This window comes from Bos indicus x Bos taurus, chromosome 24 (assembly GCF_003369695.1).
Source record: "Bos indicus x Bos taurus breed Angus x Brahman F1 hybrid chromosome 24, Bos_hybrid_MaternalHap_v2.0, whole genome shotgun sequence".
NCBI lineage: Eukaryota > Metazoa > Chordata > Mammalia > Artiodactyla > Bovidae > Bos > Bos indicus x Bos taurus.
In genome coordinates, this window is record NC_040099.1 from 37,273,376 (window position 1) to 37,298,155 (window position 24,780).

General features: G+C 50.2%; 1 protein-coding gene and 1 non-coding gene across 3 annotated transcripts in view; one reads left to right on the top strand and one right to left on the bottom strand.

The window, feature by feature from the left end:
* The window catches only part of EMILIN2 (elastin microfibril interfacer 2), a 60,056-nt gene that overhangs the window by 33,912 nt on the left and 1,364 nt on the right, over positions 1 to 24,780 (top strand). Inside the window, exons 4-7 of one of the 2 annotated variants that reach the window (XM_027526066.1) lie at positions 5,198 to 7,111; positions 22,180 to 22,554; positions 23,862 to 23,894; positions 24,155 to 24,283. In XM_027526066.1, the coding sequence (XP_027381867.1) occupies positions 5,198 to 7,111; positions 22,180 to 22,554; positions 23,862 to 23,894; positions 24,155 to 24,283 (2,451 nt within the window). Of the gene's footprint in view, positions 1 to 5,197; positions 7,112 to 22,176; positions 22,555 to 23,861; positions 23,895 to 24,154; positions 24,284 to 24,780 lie in introns of both variants that reach the window. The other variant, XM_027526065.1, reaches the window with a different exon arrangement.
* On the bottom strand, positions 384 to 486 carry LOC113883068. Its single transcript, XR_003508554.1, has one exon. It is a non-coding gene; the product is annotated as a U6 spliceosomal RNA (small nuclear RNA).

A 24,780-nucleotide genomic window follows, 5' to 3' on the forward strand; every position in this document is an offset into this window, starting at 1 on the left:
GTGGTAACGTAGGGTATTTGTCTTTCTCTAGTCTGATTTTTATTTCTGTAAGCATAGTACCCTCCAGATCTGTCTATATTGTTGCAAATGGCATTATTATAGCTGAGCAGTATTCCATTGTATATGTGTATACACCGTATCTTCTTTATCCATTTATCTGTTGATGAACGTGTGTGTGTATGTGTGCTAAGTTGCTCAGTCCTGTCTGACTCTTTGCCCGCCAGGCTCCTCTGTCCATGGGATTCTCCAGGAAGGAATACTGGAGTGGGTTGCCATGCCCTCCCCCAGGGGATCCTCCCGATCCAGGGATTGAACTTGTGTCTAAGTCTCCTGCATCAGCAAGCGGATTCTTTACCACTAATACCACCACTCTTAGGTTGCTTAAAAACATGGACTGCTTCACACACGTGCCATCCTTGTGCAGGGACCATGCTAATCTTCTCTGCACCCTCCCAGTTTTAGTATATGTGCTGCTGATGTGAGCATTTCTTTAAACTCTTTAGATGGTCTTTTGGAATTTACTCCACATCCTTGACTTCTCATTATGGAAGGTGAGGAATTAAGTCCCTTTCCTCTAACATGAGGCTTCCACACCCCCGTCCTTTGCATTCAGTTATGCTGTGTTTTTGTCTGTTCCCTGTTTATTGGATCCACTGTAGTTGGTACATCGTGTTTACAGCTGAGCCCTGCAGTGTGCTATGAATATGTTACCTTTTCTACACAGTTTTTTTATTTCTCTAGTGTTAATAATTATGTTTTTCTTTGCTTGGTTTTCTATATTTTTAATCCCTGCTTCAACCCAGACTCTCTGCTGGTTATCTACATGTCCCCTCTGTATGTTCAGATACATCAGTTCCGTCTTGAAATCTCTCCTAGAGCTTTCCCGGCTGCCCCACCTGGAGTGGTCCCTGCTTGTCCTCGTTCACCGCTGCCGCCCGGCGATCTTCACGGACTTCTCTCCTGTCTGTTCCCTGCTTCCCGTCCGCCCCTCACTCGCCCCGCTTGCTCTTCCTTATCTTATCCCCTTGTTTTGGTCAAGCACATCATTCAGTAGTTTCATGAGGAGATTGCGTGGGAGGTAAACTTTTGGACATGCTAGTCTACAAGTATATTTACTCCAGCTTCAGAATTCTAGATTGGAAATAATTTTCCTTTAGAATTTTAAACACATTGCTCAGTTTTCTTCTGGTTTTCAAAAAGGAACCCTCCTACACTGTTGGTTGGAAGGTACATTAGGACAGCCACTATGGAGAACAGTATGGCGGTTCCTTGAAAAACTAAAAAGAGTTTCTGTATGATCCAGTGAGCCTACTCCTGGGCATATATCCAGAGAAAATCATAATTCAAAGAGATACATGCACCCTAATGTTCATTGCATTACTATTTACAATAGCCAAGACATGGAAGCAACCTGAATGTCCATAGACAGATGAATGATAAAGCAGACAGGCTGCATATATACAATGAAATATTACTCAGCATAGGAAGAATGAATGAGGCCACTTGTAGCAATATGGATGGACCTAGACATTATCATACTAAGTGAAGTAAATCAGAGAAAGACAGATTTCATGTGATATCACTTTATGTGGAATCTAAAAAAAAAGACACAAATGAGCTTGTTTGCAAAACAGAAACAGACTTACAGACATAGAAAACAAACTTATGGTTACCAAAGGGGGGAGCTGGGGGAGGGATAAATTAGGAATTTGGCACTGGCAGATATACACTGCTATATATAAAATAGATAAACAAGGACCATGGAACTCAATACTTGTAATATTCAATATCTTGTAAATAATCTATATGGGGAAAAAAGAATATATATGGGACAAAAGAATATATACACAAAAGATTATATGTATTTATATTTCTATCTGAATACCTGAAACTGGGCTTCCTAGGTGGCTCAGTTGTAAAGAATACATCTGCCAATGCAGGAGACGAGGGTTTGATCCCTGGGTCAGGAAAATCTCCTGGAGGAGGAAATGGCAACCCACTCCAGTGTTCTTGCCTGGAGAATCCCATGCACAGAGGAGCCTGGCAGGCTACAGTCCATGTGGTTGCAAAAGAGTTGGACAGGTCTGAGCAATTAAAGAAGAGAATCCCTGAAACTAACACAACATTATAAATCCATTATGCTTCAATTTAAAAATTCTTTTTCTTCTAGTTCCCAATGCACTGTGAAAACCATTCTGATGCCCAATTTTTTATGTGTGACTTGGTTGGGGTTTCTTTTGTTTGTTTTGTTTGTGTTGTTTTTGCCATTAATGGGATTTCAGAATGAAAGGAAGTGCTTATCCTCAATCCACCATCATTATAATGCACACACTGTTTTGGGCACTTATTTTTAAATTTTTAACTGATTTTAATTTTTAATTGATGAAAAAACATCATGTCATTAGATATTCTCTAGTGTCATGTCTTGGCTGCATAGAGTGTGGTGGTTTGGATACAACCTTGTACTTTTGGCCCCTAAGGCCGTTTTCAGTTTTTCATTATTCTATAGATAGTATTTGAATAAGTACTTTTTCTGTTAAATTTTTGGATTCATCCGTATTATTTACTAGAATAAATTTCTAGAAGTGTAATTGCAGAGTCCAAAGGACTCGGAGTATTTTGATACATTCTCCAAGTTATTCTTCCAAAAATTTGTAGCAGTTTTTTTAGTCACCAGTAGTATATGAAGGAAAAACATCTGCTTACATTCTGATCCTCCCCTCTTCTCCTGCCCTTTAAAAAAAATTTCCTTTGCTCAGAACAGCATTTCATTTGTACGTGACTTACTGACTTTTATGTCTAGTATCCTGAGAGAATTTTTTCAGTATGGAAAACAAGATGTTCTTTCTAGTTTTCTGCTTGGGAGTTAGAACATTTAAACTCAAGCCTCGGTTTTACCACTAAGTTGCTTTTAATGAATGATAACTGTTGTTATGATCATCTGCAAAAGTTAGAGGAGGAAAAAACAATGACCATTAAGCTCAAATATCTACCACATTCTAAACTTACTTCCAGTTTGTCAGTGTACATGAGTGCATTTTATGTCATAATCTGTGTTGTGTGTGGCTTTTTCCACTTTACTTGCTAGGTCTCAGTATTGTCAGCAGGCTTGTTGATGTTGATTCTTTAATTCCTTTCTTTTTTATATTAATTTTTACATTTTATTTTTTGGCTGTGTCACACGACTTGTGAGATCTTAGTTCCCAGTGTATTAGTTGCTCTGCTGTTGCTGCTGCTGCTGAGTAGCTTCAGTCGTGTCCGACTCTGTGTGACCCCATAGACGGCAGCCCACCAGGCTCCCCCGTCCCTGGGATTCTCCAGGCAAGAACACTGGAGTGGGTTGCCATTTCCTTCTCCAGTGCATTAAAGTGAAAAGTGAAAGTGAAGTTGCTCAGTCGTGTCGGACTCTTTGGGACCCCATGGACTGCAGCCCACCAGGCTCCTCCGTCCACGGGATTTTCTAGGCAAGAGTACTGGAGTGGGGTGCCATTCCCTTCTCCCGGGGATCTTCCCAACCCAGGGATTGAACCTGGATGTCCTGCATTGCAGGCGGATTCTTTACTGTCTGAGCCGCCAGGGAAGCCGGGATCAAACCTGGGCCTACAGCAGTGGAAGCAAAGAGTCCTAATCATTAGATCACTAGCTGCTGCTGCTACTGCTAAGTTGCTTCAGTCGTGTCTGACTCTGTGCGACCCCATAGACGGCAGCCCACCAGGCTCCCCCGTCCCTGGGATTCTCCAGGCAAGAACACTGGAGCGGGTTGCCATTTCCTTCGCCGATGCATGAAAGTGAAAAGTGAAAGTGAAGTCGCTCAGTCCTGTCTGACTCTTAGCAACCCCATGGACTGCAGCCTACCAGGCTCCTCTGTCCATGGGATTTTCCAGGCAAGAGTACTGGAGTGGGGTGCCATTGCCTTCTCCTAGATCACTAGGGAAGTCCCTTAACCTCTTTCAAGTATTCCTTGTGTTCTGTGACATCATGTGCCTCAGATTTTGATGACCTTTTTTTGGTTTCTCTATTTATATCATGTTTATTTTCATGACTCACCACAATTATTTTATGACTTTTTATTTTGGGCTGTTTCCTTGTGGGGTATATTTCCCAAAGTAGAATTATCAAAAATTCAATGTTTGGGGACTTCCCTGGTGGTCCAGTGGTTAGGCACTTTCACTTTGGGGGCCCAGGTTCAATCTCTGGTCTTGGATCTGAGATCTCAAAGCTGAGTGGGACATGGGTAAAAAAAGATTTCAATGTATTCTTTGACTTAGTTAATCTCACTACATAGGGCCACATGGCTGTGTTGTTGGGAGACACCAATAGACTCTGTTTTATCTCTCTTTTGCTTTTAGTTTCCCAACTGCATGATGGTGCTAAACAATGTCTGTGAGACTCTTAGCACAGGGATGCTAATAAAAGAAAGAGACTATTTAGGAGTTGCTTGGAGGATAACTTGCTGCTCTCATGATATCGTGTGCCTGTGTGTTAAGTCACTTCAGTCATGTCCAACTCTTTGGGACCCCATGGACTGTAGCCCACCACGCTCCTCCGTCCGTGGGATTCTCCAGGCAAGAATACTGGAGTGGGTTGCCATTCCCTTCTCCAGGGGATCTTCCTGATCCAGGGATTGAACCTGCGTCTCCTGTGGCTTCTGCATCGTAGGCAGATTCTTTACCGCTGAGCCACCGGGGAAGCCATGGTATCATACCACCCAACAACTAATGGGTGGATCCCAAGTGGCTTCTTGTGGTTACAGAATGCAGTCAGCTGTCGGGGTGTGGCTGCAGTTACAAATGTGGGAATGATATGTTCCGATGATAATATAAGTAAAGAATATTTCCCTTCAGGGTGAAAGAGACCATTGTATATCTGTCATGTGTCCTGTGAATATTCTCTTGACAACCAGAGGAGGGAAGATAGTCACTTCGCCTCATAGACGAGGGGATTATAGTTCACAGAAGTGAATTAACTTGCTCGAGGGCGGACTGTAGACAGAAGAGCCAGAATCCCCTGGAGGTCTGTTTGACTTAACGCCCATCATCTTTTGCACTCCAGCAGAGTGACTGCCTGTGTGTGGTGAGAGGGGAGTGGTAGGGGAGGTTTGCGTGTATCCCAGGAGTACCCTGTCAATTGTCTTTGCAAAACTGGGTAAAAGGAGGAAATGTTAAGTCGTGTCCGACTCTTTTTTTCTTTGTAACAGACAATGAACCAAGCCGAGTCTCAGAGCCTAAGAACACTGTGTCACCCACTCCTGCAGCAGACCCAAGTCAGACAAGAGATCCAAAACAGGGGCCCCAGGAACTTCAGGAAAAGAAAATTCAGGTGCTGGAGGAGAAGGTTCTCCGGCTCACCAGGACGGTTCTGGACCTTCAGTCTTCCGTTGCTGGAGTGAGTGAAAACCTCAAACACGCCGTCCAGGATGATGCCAGCAAGATGCTGGCCTCATGGCTGAGCAACCTGCACCCCCGGCCAACGCCCATCAGCGCTGTGGGTGGAGAACCAGAAACAGTTCAGCCCCCCGGCATCCTCAGCAATAAGGAGTCAGGCATGAAGGACATCAAGTCTGAACTGGCTGAAGTCAAGGATGCCCTGAAGACCAAGAGTGACAAGCTGGAGGAGCTGGACGGGAAAGTGAAGGGCTATGAAGGGCAGCTCAGACAGCTCCAGGAGGCCGCCCAGGGCCCAACGGTCACCATGACGACCAGCGAGCTCTTCCAAGCCTACGTGGACAGTAAGATCGATGCCCTGAGGGAGGAGCTTATGGAAGGGATGGACCGAAAGCTGGCTGACCTGAAGAACTCGTGTGAGTACAAGTTGATCGGTTTCCAGCAGCACTGTGATGACTATGGGAGCAGCTACCTGGGAGTGATCGAGCTGATAGGAGAGAAGGAGGCCAAGCTGAGAAAAGAAATCAGTGACCTTCAGGCCCGGGTCCAAGACCCTCCAGCCCATGCAAACTGCTGTGACGGTACCAAGCCTGGTGACTTGGGGCCACAGATCAAGATGTTAGACCAGAAAATCGAAAGAGTTTCTGAAGCGACAAGAATGCTGAATGCACGACTAGACAATGAGTTTGACCGCCTCGAGGCTCCAGAGCCGGATGTGGACTTCGATGCCAGATGGCATGAACTGGATGCAAGGATCAACGTGACAGAGAGGAATGCAGAAGAGCACTGCTTTTACATTGAAGAAACCCTCCGGGGGACCATTAGTGGGGAGGTGGACGGCCTGAGGCAGCTGCTTGATCAGAAAATACAGTCCCTGGAGGAGCGGCTGGGGAGCGCCCTCCTGGAGATGGTGAACGGCTCAGAGATGGTACCTGCTCCCCCAGTGGCAGCCCCGCCCACTGTGTCGGGGGCTGGGCCCCCGCAGGTCATGATGGAGTTGAAGCGCCTGAAGGACCAAGTGCGGGTGGTGGAGGACATGTGCCTGCAGAACCTCCGAGGAGAGCCTCGAGGGATGGAAGACACTTTGCGGAACGGGGGTGAGATGGTGAGCCTTTTGAGATCTCTAAACGACACGATGCAGGGGAAGTTTCAGGACACTGAACGCAGCATCCAGCGACTTCAGCAGGACTTCAGTTTTCTTTATTCTTGGCTCAACCACACAGATGACCACTGGAGACGTCTACAGAACGAGCTGAGTGGTGGTAGAGGAGGGAAAAAGGCTGCAGGGGGTGGGTGGTCCAAGGTGGGTGAGCCAGGGAGGACGGAGGCGCCCCTGCTGTCTCCCCAGGCCCCCCCAGCGCATTGCTGCGACCAGCTGGAGGGCAGGTGGCAGCGGCTGCAGGACCTCGTCCTCAGCGAGCTGGACACTTGTAAGGAGAAGACGCACGGAGTCCAGAGGGAGGTGTCCGTGGTGGAGGACAGGGTGTCTCACATGGAGAAGACCTGTAGCAAGCTGGACTCCATCTCTGGGAGCCTTCAGAAGATCAAGGAGGGGCTCAACAAGCACGTGAACAGCCTCTGGAGCTGCGTCCGGCAGATGAACGGGACGCTCCGGACACACTCCAGAGAGATCTCCGGCCTGAAGAATTCCGTCCAGCAGTTCTACAGCCACGTCTTCCAGATTTCTGCTGACCTGCAAGACCTGATCCGGTTTCAGCCATCGGCAAGTAAGTGCACCTTTGCCTTCCCATTTTGAGTATTTGTAACGCGTGTTCTGCTAGATTTTGGATGGTTTGTGGCATGAGCCACGTCACTGCTGGCCCAAAGTGTGCTTCGTAGATGGGGTGGGGAAAGTGCGTGAATTGTCTGGTGCTGAGTAGCAATGAGACAAAGACCAACAGTGAGAGCAAGTGTTTAGAAACTTAGAATAACTTGACGTCACCGTAGCACTCAAGCACACGATTTGTGCGTTTTGTAAGTTATCAGCCCACAACAGGTTGAAAATACAGAAGGAAAACTGGTCCTTGCCCTCAGGTAGGTGGCAGAAGGCTGATCTATACTGTCATGTTGGGGAGCTTAGATTTGGGGTCAGATTTGTGGCCTAACAGCTTGGGGCAATGGGCATGTTGTCCTGTCTTCTACTCAGGGAGTCTCCTGTATGCACACCCCTTCACCTCTCTGAAAACATCACTTCTTGTTTGCTGGTGTCATTATCATCTTTGGGCAATCTCTTGTTCCCTAAAACCTAGGGCCTCGATGATGGCAAGTAGAACGCATTGTGTTCCTTTCCAAAGACAGAGAGAGGACCCTGGACAGAGTACTTTAGGGGCAGGAACTGTTCAATGCCCCAGCACGCCCAGAACAAGGATGCTCATCGGCTGTGCTTAGGGAGATTCATGCTACACACTCTGTATGCACATCCGTGCTAAGTCCCTTCAGTTATCTCTGCTTCTTTGTGACCCCATGAACTGTAGGGGGCCAGGCTTCTCTGTCCATGGGATTCTCCAGGCAAGAATACTGGAGTGGGTTGTTATCTCCTTTTGCAGGCGATCTTCCTGACCCCAGGGATCAAACCTGTGTCTCCTGTGGCTCCTGCATCGCAGGCAGATTCTTTACCATTATACATTTCACTCTTGACAAATGTTTGTTGAATGAATGAATGGACTGAATGAATGGTCCCTTAATAGTACTGAGTGACATATTCAAGTTAACATTTTTGTTACCTGGGGGCTCAGCATGTCATCCCTAAAGGACAGAGCCTCCCTGGTACCTGGATTCAGCAACCTCAGTGCTGAGCAGAGTTTTCTTTATTTTTAAAATTTTATTTATTTATTTTCGGCTGTGTTCGGTCCTCATTGCCGAGCAGAATTTCTCTAGTTGCAGACAGCGGAGGCTACTTCCTAGTTGGAGTGTGTGGGCTTTCTCCCTGCAGTTGCAGCTCCCAGGCTCCAGAGCACAGGCTTAGTAGTTGGGGCACATGGGCTGCTCCCCGCAGGGACATGTTCTAAAGTCGCACAGTGGAGGCAGGGTGGGGACCCTGGGTGCTGTCGTCCAGGCCAGCCCACGTCTCCTCTGTGTCTCCCCAAAATGAACGCAGACTCACAGGTCCACGAGGACAGGGGAGGGCCAGCCGTGTGCCAAGAAGGACTCCACCTCCTGACCAGTCCTCTCCCTGTTTTCTTTCCCCCTGTCTTCCCTGCTAGCCTGTGTTGCCTTTTCACCTTGCTCAGCTCCAGGTGACAAAGGCCCTCATGTGTTGATGCTAGTTCTTGGCCTGGTGTGAGCCTATGGGATTTTAGGATTGGGTCCTATTGGAAAAGGCCCTGATGCTGGGAAAGATTGAAGGCAAAAGGAGAAGGGGGAAGCAGAGGATGAGATAGTTGGATAGCATCACCGCCTTAATGGACATGGATGTGAGCAAACTCCAGGAGATAGTGGAGGACAGAAGAGCCTGATGGGCTGCAGTCCATGGGGTTGCAAAGAGCTGGACACAGCTTAGCAACTGCATAATAGCAACTGCATAACAGCAACAACAACGCAGCTGGGACTTACAGCCTGAGGAGAGGAGAGCCAGGGCCTGATCCCAGGGAAGTGGGAAGTCTGAAGTGGTCAGTGGGACACGCTTTGAACCTTCCCAGAGATAAGGAGTTTGTAGATAAGGAATTACCCAGGCCAGTCCTGCTATTTATAACCTCCATCCCCTCCCACCAGGCCCACACAGCTCCCAGATCTCTGGAATGCTGGGGAAAGGTCAGGGGACCCTGTGTGTGTTCATAGGGTGATTGTGCCTCCTGGTGACAGTTCTGTCTGGACTGTGCTTTGTAACAACAGATCGAAGCAGATAGTTCCAGTTGATTTGCAGCTCCCGGGTGGCGTGGGAAGCTGTGTTAACTCCTTCACGCTTGGCTGTGGAAAGAGGGGTTGGGGTGAATGCCTGTAAAGGGAAGGCGGCTCCCACAAGATGCTCCTTTTGGAATGAATCCATTGTCGTGAGAGTAGAATGCATGGACTTTCGGGAACTCCATTGATTGAGAAGAGTTAACAATACACAGGCCGAGGCTGTCCATTCTTGCAGCGCATCCAGGTCTGGGAGAACCTGAGTGTCAGGGGTCACTGGGTGAGTTTAGAGCTCAGGTCACAGCGCCCCGTGAAGAGTCAGCAGCACATTTATTGAGTGCTTACTGTGTGCAGCAGTGACTCAGTGGACATGAGTTTGAGCAAACTCTGGGAGATGGTGAAGGACAGGGGAGCCTGGCGTGCTGCAGTCCCTGGGGTCACAAGGAGTCGGACACGACTTAGTGACTAAACAGCCACTGTGTGCAGGGCTCCGTGAGGGATGAGGAGGTGAGTGGCACAACCCTGGCCTTCCGGGCATTTCCAGGCCCAGGTTTGGGGGTGGGGGAGTGACACACACAGGCCTGCAGAGAGGGTGAACGAGATGGTGTATCAGGGCTCATCCTTGTAGTTCACTGGCTCTTACTGAGCCCGTCTTGTGTGGGAGTGACGAGCTTATGTGTGTGGAGCACAGGGATGGCAGTGCAGGGGACAATGACAGTTTGAGGGGGACAAGTAGGCAGAGATGGTCACGGCCACCGTGGAAGTCAGGGAGCGCTTCTCTGAGTTGATGAGGCCTTCTCATCAAGGTTGAGTAGGTTGCGAGTTCATAGGCCAGTAGGGTGAAGGGTGAGATGGTGTGATGAGAGAGACTTCTGAAAGGGGGCGATGCTGGAGCTTGTACCGAACGGTGAGTTGTTGCTCAGTCCCTCAGTTGTGTCTGACTCTATGCGACCCCATGGACTGCAGCACGCCAGGCTTCCCTGTCCTGCACCGTCTCCCAGAGTTTGCTCAAACTCACGTGCGTTGAGTTGATGATGCCATCCAACTATCTCATCCTCTGTCGCCCCCTTCCCCTCCTGCCCTCAATCTTTCCTAGCATCAGGGTCTTTTCCAGCGAGTCAGCTCTTCACATCAGGTAGCCAAAGGATTGGCGCTTCAGCATCAGTCCTTCCAACGAACATTTAGAGTTGATTTCCTTTAGGACTGACTGGTTTGATCTCCTTTCAGTCCAAGGGACTCTTGAGAATCTTCTGCACCACAGTTTGAAAGCATCAATTCTTCAGTGCTCAGCCTTCCTTATGGTCCAACTCACACATCTGTACATGACTACTGGAAGGGTTCAGAGAAGCAGGAGGGGAGGGCGTCCCTGCTGAGGGGTGGGATGGACCTGCTGTTTGCTGCTGTTTGCTGACCCCAGACCTTGGTGGCTTAAACAACAAGGCTTCATCACTTTCCATTGTTCTGCGGGGCAGGAACTGACTTGGCAGCTCTTCCGCTCCACTTGACATCAGCTCAAGTCACTCACTTGGCTGTGGTCAGGGGACCAGTGGGCTGGGCTGGGCTGAGCTGGAAGTTGCAGGAAGACCGGCCACGTGTTCCTGCGCACGGCCATCCTCTCTCTCCACGTGGTGGACGTGCACCTTCTCTCAGCATGGTGGTCTCGGGGAGTCACACTTACCACAAGGCAAAAGCAGGAGCCCCTTCCAGGCGGGGCCCGGAGCTGGCACCATGTCCCTTCTGCCACATCCCATTGTTCAAAACAAGTCACCCTGAGAGATGACGTGGCTTGTGTGTTGGAAGGGGAGGAATATTAACGATTGTCATCATTGCTCCCACCGCAAGCCAAGGTGCGGAGCTGAGGGTGCAGGACATGGTCACCAGAGGCCAGATTGCTGGGCCAAGGACCTAGACTCTGCTGTTTCTGCCCCGCCTGCTGCCCTGTGCAGGGAGCCCATTCTCTTCTTTGGAAGCACCCAGAGGGAGCTGAACTGCCCAGCTGGCAGCGGGTGGGGAGGGTGGAGGGGGAACCAGAATGGCCTCAGCCAATGCTGAAAGCAGTCCCAGTCTCTTTGTATCCCTCACATCAGTGCAGACGTTCTTCCCTGGGTCTTAAAAGAGACTCTCGAGACTATATACAAATGTTTGGTTACTTTTTTGGACAGAAGGTCCCTGCCTTTCATCCAGGACTTGGAGAGGTGCCTAACTTCTAAAAGGTAAAGAACTAGTATATTTTTTTGGCTGCATCTTGCAGCTTGTGGGATCTTAGCTCCTCGACCAGGGATTGAACCCACATCCCCCACAGCAGAGGTGCAGAGTCAACCACTAGACTACCAGGGAAGTCCCTAGGACCACTGTATTTTCGTGACTGTCTCATCGTCCACTCTGTGAGGTGGGTGTCATGCCCTTTCCTGGGCCCCGTGCACCCCACCCCCCTTCATTCATACAGTCATTCATTCCACAAATAGTCATGTCCTTGCACTGGAGTTTTAGCCCTTGCAGGATCTAGAGGGGGAAGTCAGGGAATGCACAGCCCAGCAAATAAAGGTCTGATTTCAGCAGGCAATCAGTGTGCAGGGAAAGATAAGCAGAGGAGGTGACAGAGAACAGGGGACTTGGTGTTTTAGATGAGAAGTCAGGGAAGGTTGCTCAGTGGAGACGACCTTTGAGCAGAGACGTGAGTAAGATGAGGGAATGAGCCTTGTAGAGATCTGTTCCTGGCAGAGGGAACAGCATATGCGAAGGTCCTGAGGCAGGGATGTCTTTGTCCTGTTTGAGAACTCAGGACGTCAGTTTGATCAAGTCCATGAGCAAGGGGGAAGGTCACAGGCAATGAGGTCAGGGGGTAGGGGTCAGATCAGGTGGGATTTTGTAGGCTGAGATGACAGATTTGGATTTCAAGTATCATGAGAAACTCTTGGAGAATTTTGAGCCAGGAAGTGATTATTATTTCCCAAGTCTGTAATCCCAGCTACTCTACACATTCTTTGTGACTTTGGACAAATTATTTATCTACTTAATGCCTCACTTTCTATAGCTGTTAATTGGAGAGAATCATGGTGATAGTGATACTTCAAGAAGTTAGCATGATAACTATTGTTCCTGTGCATGCTAAGTCATTTGAGTTGTGCCTGACTCTTTGAAGCCCCATGGACTGTAGCCCACCAGGCTCCTCTATCCATGGGATTCTCCAGGCATGAATAGTGGAGTGGGTTGCCATGCCCTCCTCCAGGGGATCTTCCTGACCCAGGGATCAAACTCACGTCTCCTGCATGGGCAGGTATGTTTACCACTAGCGCCGCCTGGGAAGCCCCCCTGTTCCTAAGGAGTATTTCTTTTCTTTTTCTATTTTTTGGCTGTTCTGTGTGGCATGTAGGATCTTTGTTCCCTGACTAGGAATCAAACTTATGCCTCCTGCAATGGAAGCAGGGAGTCTTAACCACTGAACCACGGAGAAGTCCCAGTAGTGTATTAAATAGTGACTGGCCCTTGGTCATCCCTCAGTATCAGCATGACTGTGACCCTCTGTCCCCTCTGCTGGACATCCCTTCTGCTTCTGGCTGAAATCCTCTCCTCTTCTTACAAGCATGCAGCCTCAGAGCAGTGAAGGTGGGCTCGCCCGCACTGCAGACGTGGGATGACAACCTTAGGTGTTCTGAATGTTCTAGGGATCCAGAGGGTTTTGTTCTTTCCTTCTTTTTCTTGTTTTCTTGTCTAAATTGGGACTGAAGTGTAAAGTGTAAAAAGCTGAGAAATCTCCCCTCCCTAGCATTCAGGTTCTTGTTGTTCTTGTTTAGTCGCTCAGTTGTGTCCGACTCTGTGTGACCTAATGAACTGAAGCCCGCCAGGCTCTTCTGTCCATGGAATTCTCCAGGCAAGAATAATGGAGTGGGTTGCCATTTCCTTCTCCAGGGGATATTCCTGAGCCAGGGATCAAACCCAAGTCTCCTGCTTGGCAGGTGGATTGTTTACCTCCAGGGAAGCCCAACATTTAGGATTCATGGTTAGTAAATCAGGTTCTGAACGACAAGGGGATTGGGGAAGTCCTCTATTCTGTGGATGTGGCCTCAGAAGTCTGGACTTTTGTTTCAGTTCCGCCCACCCCCTCCCCCAGCTCCCTGTCCCGTTCTTTTAGCTGCTTCTTGTCCGCAGTTGCCCGGTCTCCATGCTACTGTAGTTATTGGGTGGGGGCAGCTCCAGGCCCTGCCCCCCCCCACCCCAGCGTGGCTCAAAGACAGAATCTGCTTCCTGCTGGGGCCCTGGGACCACCTGGCCTGCACCACAGCCTCTGAGCCCACACAGCCTCCCCATCACCCATCTGATCAGATACTGAGCCCCGGGCAGATTTGGGCATTTCTGCTGTTCCCCTTTCACTTGGGATAGTAGGCGAGTTCCTGGTATTGAGAAGCCTGGGGCTCCCACAGAGCTGAGCCAGGCAGAGGGACAGTCTCTGTGCCAGGGTAGCTCTCCTCCCCCACCTCATGGTTCCAAGAAGGGCCTTCCTGCCGGACATGCAGTGTGCAGTTTCCACACACCCCAGGGACTGCTTCCTCTTTCCAATCTGCCACCCCTTTCTTCTGCAGATGTCTTCAGGCAATTTCTTGTAAGTACTTAATTTTTTTTTTTTTTTTTTTTTGCGTATAGTCGATTTACAATGTTATGTTAGTTTCAGGTGTACAGCAAAGTGGTTCAGTTATACAGCCACACATGTTCATTCTGTTTCAGATCCTTTTCTCATATAGGTTATCCTGGAATATTGAGTAGAGCTCCCTAGGCCATACAGGAGATCCCATAGGTTACGCACCTTATATATAGTAGTGTGCATGTGTTCATCCCAAGTCCTGATTTATCCCTCACCCCTGTGTTTCCCCTTTAGTAACCATAAGTTTGTTTTCAATATCTGTAAGTCTGATTCTGTTTTGTAAGTTCAGTTGTTTCATTTTTAAAAAAAATTGGGTTCCACATGTAAGTGATGTCATATGCTATTTGTCTTTCTCTGTCTGGCTTACTTCACTTCGTATCATAGTCTCTAGATCCATCCATGTTGCTGCAAATGGCATTACTTCATTCTTTTTCTAAAATTTATTTTTATTTATTTGGCTGCCCTGGGTGTTAGTTGAGGCATGTGGGATCTAGTTCCCTGACCAGGGATTGAACCCGGGCCCCATGCATTCGGAGTGTGGAGTCTTATCCACTCGACCACCAGGGAAGTCCCGTATTTCTTTCTTTTTAATGGCTGAGTAATATTTCATTGTGTATATATATCACATCTTCTTTATCCATTCCTCTATCCATGGGCATTTAGGTGGCTTCCATGTCTTGGCTCGTGTAAATAGTGTTGTAGTGAACACTGGGCTGCATGTATCCTTTTAAATTATGTGTTTTTTTTTCAAATACATGCCCAGGAGTGGGATTGCTGGATCATCTTATTGTTGTGGTTCAGTTGCTAAGTCATGTTCTCTTTGCCCACCAGGCTCCTCTGTCCTCCATTATCCCCTGGAGTTTGTTCAGATTCATGTCTGTTGAGTCTATGTGCTGGATCATATGGTAGTTCTATTTTTAGTTTTGAATGGTATTAATAACATTTCATTTGGGGGTGCTACAGATTTAAGAACCCCATCTTTATCCAGTTGCTTAGCCTAAGCTGTGCTGTAAGAATGAAAAAAACACAGGTTTTTCAAATCAGCTCAGTTTAGTCGCTCAGTCGTGTCCGACTCTTCGCGACCCCATGAATTGCCTGTCCACCACCAACTCCTGGAATTCACCCATACTCACGTCCATCAAGTCGGTGATGCCATCCAGCCATCTCATCCTCTATCATCCCCTTCTCCTCCTGCCCCCAATCCCTCCCAGCATCAGACTCTTTTCCAATGAGTCAACTCTTCACATGAGGTGGCCAGAGTATTGGAGTTTCAGCTTCAGCATCAGTCCTTCCAATGAACACCCAGGACTGATCTCCTTTAGGATTGGCTGCTTGGATCTCCTTGCAGTCCAAGGGACTCTCAAGAGTCTTCTCCAACACCACAGTTCAAAAGCATCAATTCTTCGGCACTTGTAAAGCCTGGCAGGGGAAGAGTGGCCTCATGCCAGTGTTATGACAGTTTTGGCCTTCAACTTGAAATTGGCTGAGTTTGAGGCCAGTGTAGGTCCCAGATAGCATGATGGAGTCAGTCCGAGTGTCATAAATACATAAAGGCTGCATAAACTGCGCAGACTCGGACCACACTGCCTCTGGACGATACCTGCCCTTCTGCTCTGTGAGCATCTGGTTTCTGTAAAGCTCTTCAGTTGGTGAAAGCAGCGGCTGCTTTTCTCCATCTGAACCTTGACTCTAGGACTGCTGTGTCCTTGGCACCGGCCTCTCCTACAGCTGTGTGCAGAGTCCCCTGCGAGCTTGATAGAAATAAGGACTCTGGGCTCCCTCGGGAGACTCCTGCTCAGCAGGGGTGAAGTCAGTTCCAGGAATTTGTCATTAAATTTGTAATTAAAACAGAGAACCCCCCAGCTCCCGTCGTGGAAGCGGAAGGCAGACCCCCCTCAGAGGCAGCTGGGCCAGAGAGAAGCGGAGAAGCAGGGGGTGGTGGGGAGGGTGGGGAGGGAGGGAAAGTCCTGGGTGCAGAGCCGCAGCCCCCTCGCCAGCTCTGCGGGACCTGCGTGTCCGCTGACGGGCTCTGCCGACGCTGTCACTGTGCCTCCTCACATCCTGACCGTGGCGGCTTTACAGCAAGTCTTAAAATCAGGTAGACCCTCTGTGTGTCCATGTACAGCTTCAAATCAGCTTGTGAATTTCTATCAAAGAAGAAATCCCCGGTGACTTTTTGGGTCAGGTCGGCCTCTCTAGGGTTCAGTGATAACAGGTGACCTCTGTTCCAAGGGCACTCACTGCCGTGCCGATGTCAACCCGCGAGGCTGGAGCTGTGTGTGTGTCAGTGATCTCTAGACCGCACTTTTCAGAAATGCCAGCCTGTTTGCCCTGTGGAGCCTGATTCCAGGGGCCTCTGCGTGGTCACACTGGGCGGGACTCCTTTCTCGGCGGGGCTCTGTGCTCTGGAGGGACGGTCAGTACGGGCCCTAGATAGGTCATAGTCTCTAGATCCATCCATGTTGCTGCAAATGCTTTACTTCATTCTTTTTCTAAAATTTATATTTATTTGGCTGTCCTGGGTGTTAGTTGAGGCATGTGGGATCTAGTTCCCTGACCAGGGATCGAACCCGGGCCCCATACTTTGGGAGTGTGGAGTCTTAGCCGAGTGTGGACCACCAGGCAAGTCCCATATTTCTTTCTTTTTAATGGGCAAGTAATATTTCATTGTGTGTGTGTGTGTATATATACACACACACCACATCTTCTTTATCCATCAGTGCTGTGATGGAACCACACAGTGCCCCCAGGACCAGCTTGAGTGTTTTCTCTCTTCATTCCAGCCAAAGTGCAAAGCAGCATTTCCACTGTTTGCTCAGTAGGACAGTTCCTGCAAACCCATGGTCTCCCCCGCCCTGCTGTCAGGGGAGTCGCGTGGGGTTTCTGTGCGTCGTCTCCCCAGCGGCTCCTTTACATGCCTCCCCATCCTCTCCCCCCTTGACCTTCCAGGCAGGGAGACCATCGAGTGTCTCCTCAAAGCCCCTGCCTCGTGCCCCCCATGCCTGGTCAGTGCAGGAACCTGGTCCCTCGGCACCCCCTCTGAGCCTGGCGTTTCTCATCAGGGTGGCGAGGGTCCTTCCCAGGCACAGAGCTTTGCCAAGTGGTGTGACTATCCTTCCATTTAGCCTGCTGTATGTCAGAATGTGGGTGGGTTTCTTTTAAAGCCAGAAGTCCTGGGAATTCCCTGGCAATCCAGTGGTTAGGATTCCACGCTGTCACTGCCAAGGGTCCAGGTTCAGTCCTTTGTCAGGGAATTTAACATCCTACAAGCCATGCAACCAAAAAAAAAAAATACGAAGTCAGAAGTCTTGATTGCCATCTTTAAAACAGTCCCACCACCCCGACCTGTAGTTGCATTTGGTCAGCAGACACCCTCGCAATGCCAGGCAGCTCCCCACCCCCTCCCCACACTGGGCTTCTAGTGAATTGGCCTGGACAGTTGCACAGTGACTTGTCACTGTCAGGGATGTGGCCCCACACCTGTCACTTCATCTGATCAGCCAAATTCTGCCTGCTTGTCAGGAGACTTTGAGGGTTTAGCCTGAGTGGTGGATGACTCAGCCACGCCGCCAACACAGACTCTGACGTCCCCACAGCCCTGTGCTGTGACATGACTCCATGGGGTTGCTGACAGTTTCCTCAGGCAGGTCTTCATCTTAGCAAAGGTTACAGTGGCTTTTAATAATAACTTTAGCGGAGTGGGAGTGGCCTTTCCTACCTGCTATTGGCTCTGTCCTTGGTGAGGTCGTGGCCCGGCTTGTGCACAGCTGCACAAGGCCACTGCGGGGGCATCAGGACGGAGACCTGGAGGCAGGCTGTGGAGCAAAAGCATCATCATTCCTCACGTGAAACACGGGCAGCCCCACTTGGTTCTTATGAACTCAAATGGTCACTGGATTAGAAACATATGTGCAGTTCGAAGAGACACTGGCTGCCAGAGTTATCTTCCCAGATGGAGCAAGATGCTGTCCAGTTTGTTTCCAGTGTGTAATAAATGTGTGTGTTAGAGACACTACGTGATGTGCTGGGGGCCAAGGTTGGGGAGCAGTCGGGATCCAGGGCGGCTTTTTCATGCTGTCTCTGCTGTGATGTGAGGGGTGTCGGAGCCACCCGTTCTGCACAGAGTCCTGGACGGACTCCCCGTGGAGATCAGTGCAGGATATTTGGCCCAAGTGGTTTATTTGTTCATTCTTTCCCCTCTGCCTTCCACTTGCTATCACAGGCCTGGGTGTTGAGGGAGTGATGACTGAGAGAGAGAACCATCACTGTTTCTAAGTTCTGGCATTATCCTTACAGACCCTAGAAAGACGATTATTGTTAGCAAAGTTAGGGCGCCTCCTCTACTGGCTGGCGGGAGTGAGGGTGCAGCCCAGGGTACCGGCCTTTCTTCCTTCACCAAATACTCAGACGTCTCAGTGTCACGTGCCAGTCCCTGGTGACAAAAGACCATTAAAACGTGTCCTCAAGTGTTCATCATCCAGCAAGTGAGGAGAGGTATGAAAACCAGACAGGCCCTCAGAGCTCCGTGATTGGGAGGCAAGATTGTTAAGCGCTGCTGGGCTTCACAAGGAGCAGCGGGACTGTGGGGAGGGGTGTGTGTCGTCGAGGATTCCCGAAGAGCCGGGCCGGGGGCTGGACTGAAGGTGGCAGGAGACGATGGAGCAGGTGGTGCGGACACGGCTGTCAGAGGAGATTCGACTGGATCTTATGAACAGTGGAGGACAGCTGGAGGGTTCTGAGCAGGGACGATGATAAGGACAAACTGTCCTCTGAGAAAGGTAGGGAGGAAGGACCCGAAGGATGATTCAAAATGAGAAGCTGGACTTAGCCCAGATCGGGGTGCGTGTGAGAAAGGAGAGGGCAGAGTAAAATACGACTCGAGCACCTAGACGAGGTGACAGAGACAGATGGGGCTTCAGAGAAAGCGGGATGATGCGAAGGGTTTGTAGGGGGATAGGTACAAAAAAAGGTGTGAGGGGCTTGTATTTGGCTATTTTTAGGTGCTTTGTGTCGGAGAACGCCATGGCACCCCACTGCAGTAGTCTTGCCTGGAAAATCCCATGGACAGAGGAGCCTGGTAGGCTGCAGTCCATAGGGTCCTAAGAGTCATCAGACATGACTGAGCGACTTCACTTTCACTTTTCACTTCATGCATTGGAGAAGGAAATGGCAATCCACTCCAGTGTTCTTGCCTGGAGAATCCCAGGGACGGGGAACCCGGTGGGCTGCTGTCTATGGGGTCACACAGAGTCGGACACGACTGAAGCAACTTAGCAGCAGCAGCAGGTGCTTTGTGTACTGTAATTCTTTGAGGGTTATAGGACTGGGGAAGTCTGTGTGTTTAAAGTACGGGTGGAGACACGCAAACTTGGGCTGAAGGGAAGGAGCCAGTGAGGCAGAAGGAGAGAGATGGAGAGGAGAGGAGCAATGTTCGAGGAGCTTCTCCAGCAGAGAAGGGAGGTGGGAGCGTGCGCCGCGGAGGGAGGCCAACTTGTGAGCCGAGAAAACAGCGTGAGGAGGGGAGACGGACAAGGAGGGACCTGAGCATGCTTGGACTGGAGGGAAAGGAGATGGGGTGGGCCCCAGTATCGTCTGTGTTTTATAAAAACAAAACACTTCTGAGGAATTTACAATGGAAACCACCTCCCCTGCCCCTTCTCCCTGTTACCCTTCTCATCCCAGAAGTGGCCACATGCAATTCTTTGAGCTGTTTTCTCCACTGATGTTTACTTCCTTATTTCTAAATCAATTTATTAGCTTTAGATATCTCTATATGGATATTATATACAGTATTGGACATTATCAGCTGCAGACATTAGCCCATAAGGCTCTTTCATGTCTCCCCCTCCTCCCAACTCCCAATAGTTATACCACAAAACTCAAGTCAGTATTTATACTATAAGCTAAACAGCTCAATAATAGCCAAATAGGATTGTGTTGCTTTCCTCTGAATTAGTAGTAGTGTTATTTGCTAGATTTTATGTATCTGTCTTGGGATTCTTCTCACTCACTGAAACTCTCTCAATACCATAAAAAGTATCAGGTCATTTGTTGGTTCCATTAAAAAAAAATTTTTTTTTTGGCAAATCATGCATTTAATTTAAAAAAATTTTTTTCAAATTGGAGAATAATTGCTTTACAATGTTGTTGGTTTCTGTTGTATAACAACATGAATCAGCGTAAGTATACATTTATCCCCTTCCATTTTTCAACCTAATGACCTCCCTCTGGGAGTTCTGTCTTCCCAACACAGCCTGGACTGCTTCCTCTCTAGACTTGAGAAAGCTCTAAGGCTTTCAATCTGAAACTTTGCACTACCATCCTAGAAGTTTCTTGAACTTCTAGGTTTTTAATGGTTTACTTTCATTTAGGTGGAGTACATTTTCCAATAGCTTTTTAAGAAAGGGTGCTCAAGAGTTTTGCTGGTCTTTAAATATTTCATGGCTGAAAAAGGTTTATTCTAGTTTCACAACTGGCAGATACTTTAGCTGAGTACAGAACTCAAGGTTAACAATGATATTCCTTCAACATTTGAAGGTGGTGGTCTTTTGCTTCCTGGTTTCCCTTACTTGAGAGTCTGATGATGTCCTTCTGATTTGAAGTCACTTCTCTCCATCCCCCAAGTCTGTAGGATCTTCTCTTTATCCTCAGTGTTCTGACTATGCCTTGGTTTGGGTCTTTTATTTAATAATCCAGCTGGGATCTTTTACAATTCTAACGAATTGTGCATTCGATTCTCTCCTTACCACCTCTCTATGCCCCAGTTTTTCTATTTACTCGAGAAAGTTCTGGATTGGAAAGAATCTAATTTTCCTAGTTTCTCTCCTATTATCCATTATTTTATCTACCTGGTCTACCTTCTAAAAGATCTCCTTGATTTTGTCTACTAACTCTTTCACTGAATTTTCTTATTTTGGCAAGCATATTTCTAATCAGTGAAGACATTATTCTCTGGTTAGGCCTCTTTTAACACCAATCTATTCTTGTACTTTGGATGCAGTGCCTTCTGTTTCTGAGTTTATTTGCCTATTTTGTAGAGTAGGCACAGGGTTTGTAAGAAACAGTACGTGTGGGAAAGCATGCAAAGAAGCAGTTTATGTCGGACAGAAGCAGCTAGAGGGTGGGCATCCTTGCCAGCAAGGAGCGTGTTTTACTACATGTTTCTTTTCTTGTATTATCTGTTTCTTCAAAGTTCCTTTTTATTGCTTGGTTATTTCCTTCTCATCCTGTCCTTCACTGTGGCTAGTGGCGTCTCCATGTCTGAAATCCTTCATGCCAGTTTCTACGTCCAACCTAGCCCTTCCCGCCAGAGTATTGCAGAGAATTAAGACTTGATGCCTTCCCACTGTATGGTGTGAATGAACTTATCTTCAGTGCATCTAGAATGGTGTTAGCTCTGTACCATCCTGGGGGGACTTGAGAAAGTGATGATCAGTTCACTCAGCTCACGTTCTTGAGGGCTTCATCCTCTCATGGAAAGGGTGCTTGCGGAAAAGCTTCCCTTGGGGCTGGAGGTGGGCTGGCAACCTAGCTCTGTGGGTAGAGGGACCTGTGTTCCATCTGCCACAATCACCTTTGTGACTTTAAAAAAACTAGACTGGGGTGGGGATACAATGCAGTTTCTGATTTTACTTGATAATAACTTTGGAGCTTTGGAACCTGGGCCATGGCAGGCACCCTATGGATGGAGGAGGAGGTAGGTGGGGTTTGGCTGTTGAGGAGGGTATCAGGCCAGTCCTGGTTGTTCCTAGATGTCTTGCAGGCCTGCAGGAAGGGCAGTTCCAGGAATGTATTCAGAGTAGGAAATGGGGGCAGTTGCAGGCTGTGTCTCAGCACTGTTCCGAGAGGGCAGGGGGTGTGAACCAGGAGGCTCTTGCAGTGGTGCTCCAGTTGGAAGTGCTCCAGCTGGTGATCTTAAGGCTGTGGTGACCTCTGTGCCTGCCGCAGAGGCAGCTCGTGCTCTCTGACACTCTGGGTCACGTGAGGTCTGCAGAAGCAGGCCCTCGGCTTGTGGTGGCAGCAGGCAGGTACGGTTGCGGGGTCATTATGGAGTTTTTGCTGCTGGAACCAAGGATAATGTTATTTTGGGGAGAGCAACCATCATGTAGAAAGAGGCTGAAGACCCTCCTCTCTGGGGCAAGGGGTCCCCACGCTGTGGTGGCTGCTCTTGTGTTTACCAGTGGACCTGGCCCAGGGACCCCCAAGCACACATCTTCCAGGAAGCCATGCCCATGGGGCCTCACAGAGGGGCCTGTGATTGAGCAGTCAAGTCTGTGGTTTTTAACTCTCTTTCTTTCTACTTTCTCAAACGCTCAGCAGAGGACCCCTCAGAAACGCCTCAGCCTCCACCCCGGGGGAAGACCCCGGAGGACGTAGGAAAGCCCTCAAGCCCGGCAGAGGCCCCCACGGAGCTGTCCACTCCAGTGCTGACCCCACTGCTGCCGCCCAGCACTCCCTCGCCTCCGAGGGACCCAGGACAGAAGCCCGTCCTGCCCAAGAGACGCCCCCCACCCCTGCGGCCCGGCTGGACAGGGCTGCCCTTCTTGCCTGGCTCCACGGGGGTCATCATGGAGACTGGAGAGGCCGGCCCCCCAGGCAGGATGGGGGTGTCAGGGCGGGGCCTGCCCCGGGGTGTGGATGGCCAGACCGGGCAGCGGCCAATCCCCAGCGCCGAGGGCTACGCAGGAGCTCCAGGTAAGTGCACCCCAGGCATTGGGAGGCTGCTGCGGGGCTCTGTGGGTCATGGGTCCAGCCAGCAGGGAACAGCATCCAGACTGAGCTGTCCAAAGATGCCGCAGTGCCCTGGGCACAGAACATCACACTTAGAGTTGCACCCTGGGCTATATTACTTGTGTCATCCAGGCAGCTCGCTGATCCTCCCAGCAGGAAGTGCACTTGAAAACCAAACATGTACTGGGAGCCTGGGCAGCAGCAAAGAGGAGCACACAACTAAGCGGGTAGGGTGGAAGGTCTGGCTCCAACCTTAGATGTGTGGCTGGAGGAGGCCAGAAGCTGGAGGAGGTTGTTGGATGTTGGAAGTTGGAGGATGAAGGAGATAGGAGGAGGGATGAGGATAGTGAAAGGAGGTTGGATGATGGAGGTGGTTAGAGGAGGCTGGATGTTGGGAGTTTGGAGGAGGTTGGGAGGATGGAAGTTGGAGAAAGTTAGATGAAGGAGGTTTGAGGAGGATGAGGACGGAGGAGGCTGGAGAAGGGTGGAGGAAGGAGATTGGAGGCTGGAGGATGTCAGAGGGTTGAGGGGATCAGAGGTTGGAGGTCGCGGGGAGGTTGGAGAAGGAGCATGGAGGTTGTTGGAAGTTGTTGGAGGTTGGAGAAGGGAGGAAGTTGGAGGAGGATGAAACACGTTGGACGAGGGAGGAAGTTGGAGGATGGCTGACGTTGGAGTCCGGAGGAGGAGGAAGTGGGTGGAGGAGGCTGGAGAATGGCGGAGGATAGAGGTTGGTGCCTAGGAGAGACTGGAGGAGGTTGGAGGAAGCTGGAGGAGTTTGGATTTTGGCGGAGGATGGAGGAGGTGGAGGTTAGAGGAAGAGGAGAGGTCAAGGGACACTCACTGTGTTTCTGTCCTGAAGTAGGTGCTAGACATGCAGCTCCTTGACCAGCACCACGGCTTACATTCTGACACATGAGGAAACTGAGGCTGTGAGCTGTGACGTGTAAACCCGTGACGCTGGGTGGGGGAGGTCACATCAGCTGCCACAGGATAGTACCACCCTGAGTTAAACCCATCAACTTCCTGCAGGGAAAGCGATGAGGCTGCCGGGTGGGGCCGTTCCTTCTCAGCCACCCCTGGCTTAGGCAGGGTGCTGCCTTCTCTAGGATGAAGGCTTCCCCTGTTAGTTCCACGTATCACGGGTGCTTATACTCTGTCGACGATGTGTTCCTTTGCACATCCTCCCACTCACTGTGTGAGGAACAAGCGGCAAAGGGACTCAGAAATGAGGGGCTGTTAAGGGTTCTGACAGTGTCTGCATTGTCTTTCAGGGTACCCCAAATCACCGCCTGCAGCCTCCCCAGGTACTCAGCCGGGGTGGGAGGGGAGGCCGGGGTGGGCGTGCCTGGGTGCCCCACCCCCAGACGTCACGCACGTGCCAAGTCCCGACCTGACACACAGGGCCCTGGCACTCCCCCAGCCGCCTGCTCCTCCGACGAGGACAAGGCTGGGTGTCCACCTCGCGTGGTGGTGTCCACCCTGAGGGGAAATGAGAGGCCGAGGCCGCCCCTTGGGACCGCACACAGGCCTGGGCCGGGCCTGACTGCAATCCTGTCCCCCCCAGGGGCTCCGGTGCCATCTCTCGTGTCCTTCTCTGCGGGGCTCACCCGGAAGCCCTTCCCCAGCGACGCCGGCGTGGTCCTGTTCAACAAGGTGCTGGTGAACGACGGGGACGTGTACGACCCCAGCACCGGTGAGTCTGCCTGTGCTCAGCTGCTCCGGAGGGCCTCCCGCTGCCCCTTTCTGAGCCAGAACCCACTCACCCTGCTGGGACGGGTCTGCATGGGCCCCAGCCCCCAAAATGGGAGGCCAGCCTTGAGCCTGGGCTGCTGCCCCTTGGGCTGTGGGTGCCTCACCTGCGAGAGACCTGACCCCTTAGTCCCCGCTGTTCCCCAGCCCACAGACACCAGCAGACAGGGGGCGGGGGCGGTCACAGGTCGCGTGCACGCGGTGGCTGGGGCTGTGTGTGGCAGCTGGTTCTGGGCAGAGGTGGGAGCTGCCACCCAGGCCCTGGGTTTTAGCATCAGGGCTTTGCTGTGTGCTCACGGCCGGCTTCCCGGGCTCCCTTGCTCCCCCCGCCCGGGGTGTGGGGACAGTGTCCACGTGTCAGGGACTCTTGGCACTCAGAGGTGGGGACCTCCAGTTCTCCCACGGGCCCAGACGCCCAGAACCAGTCTGGGCCGTGGGTCT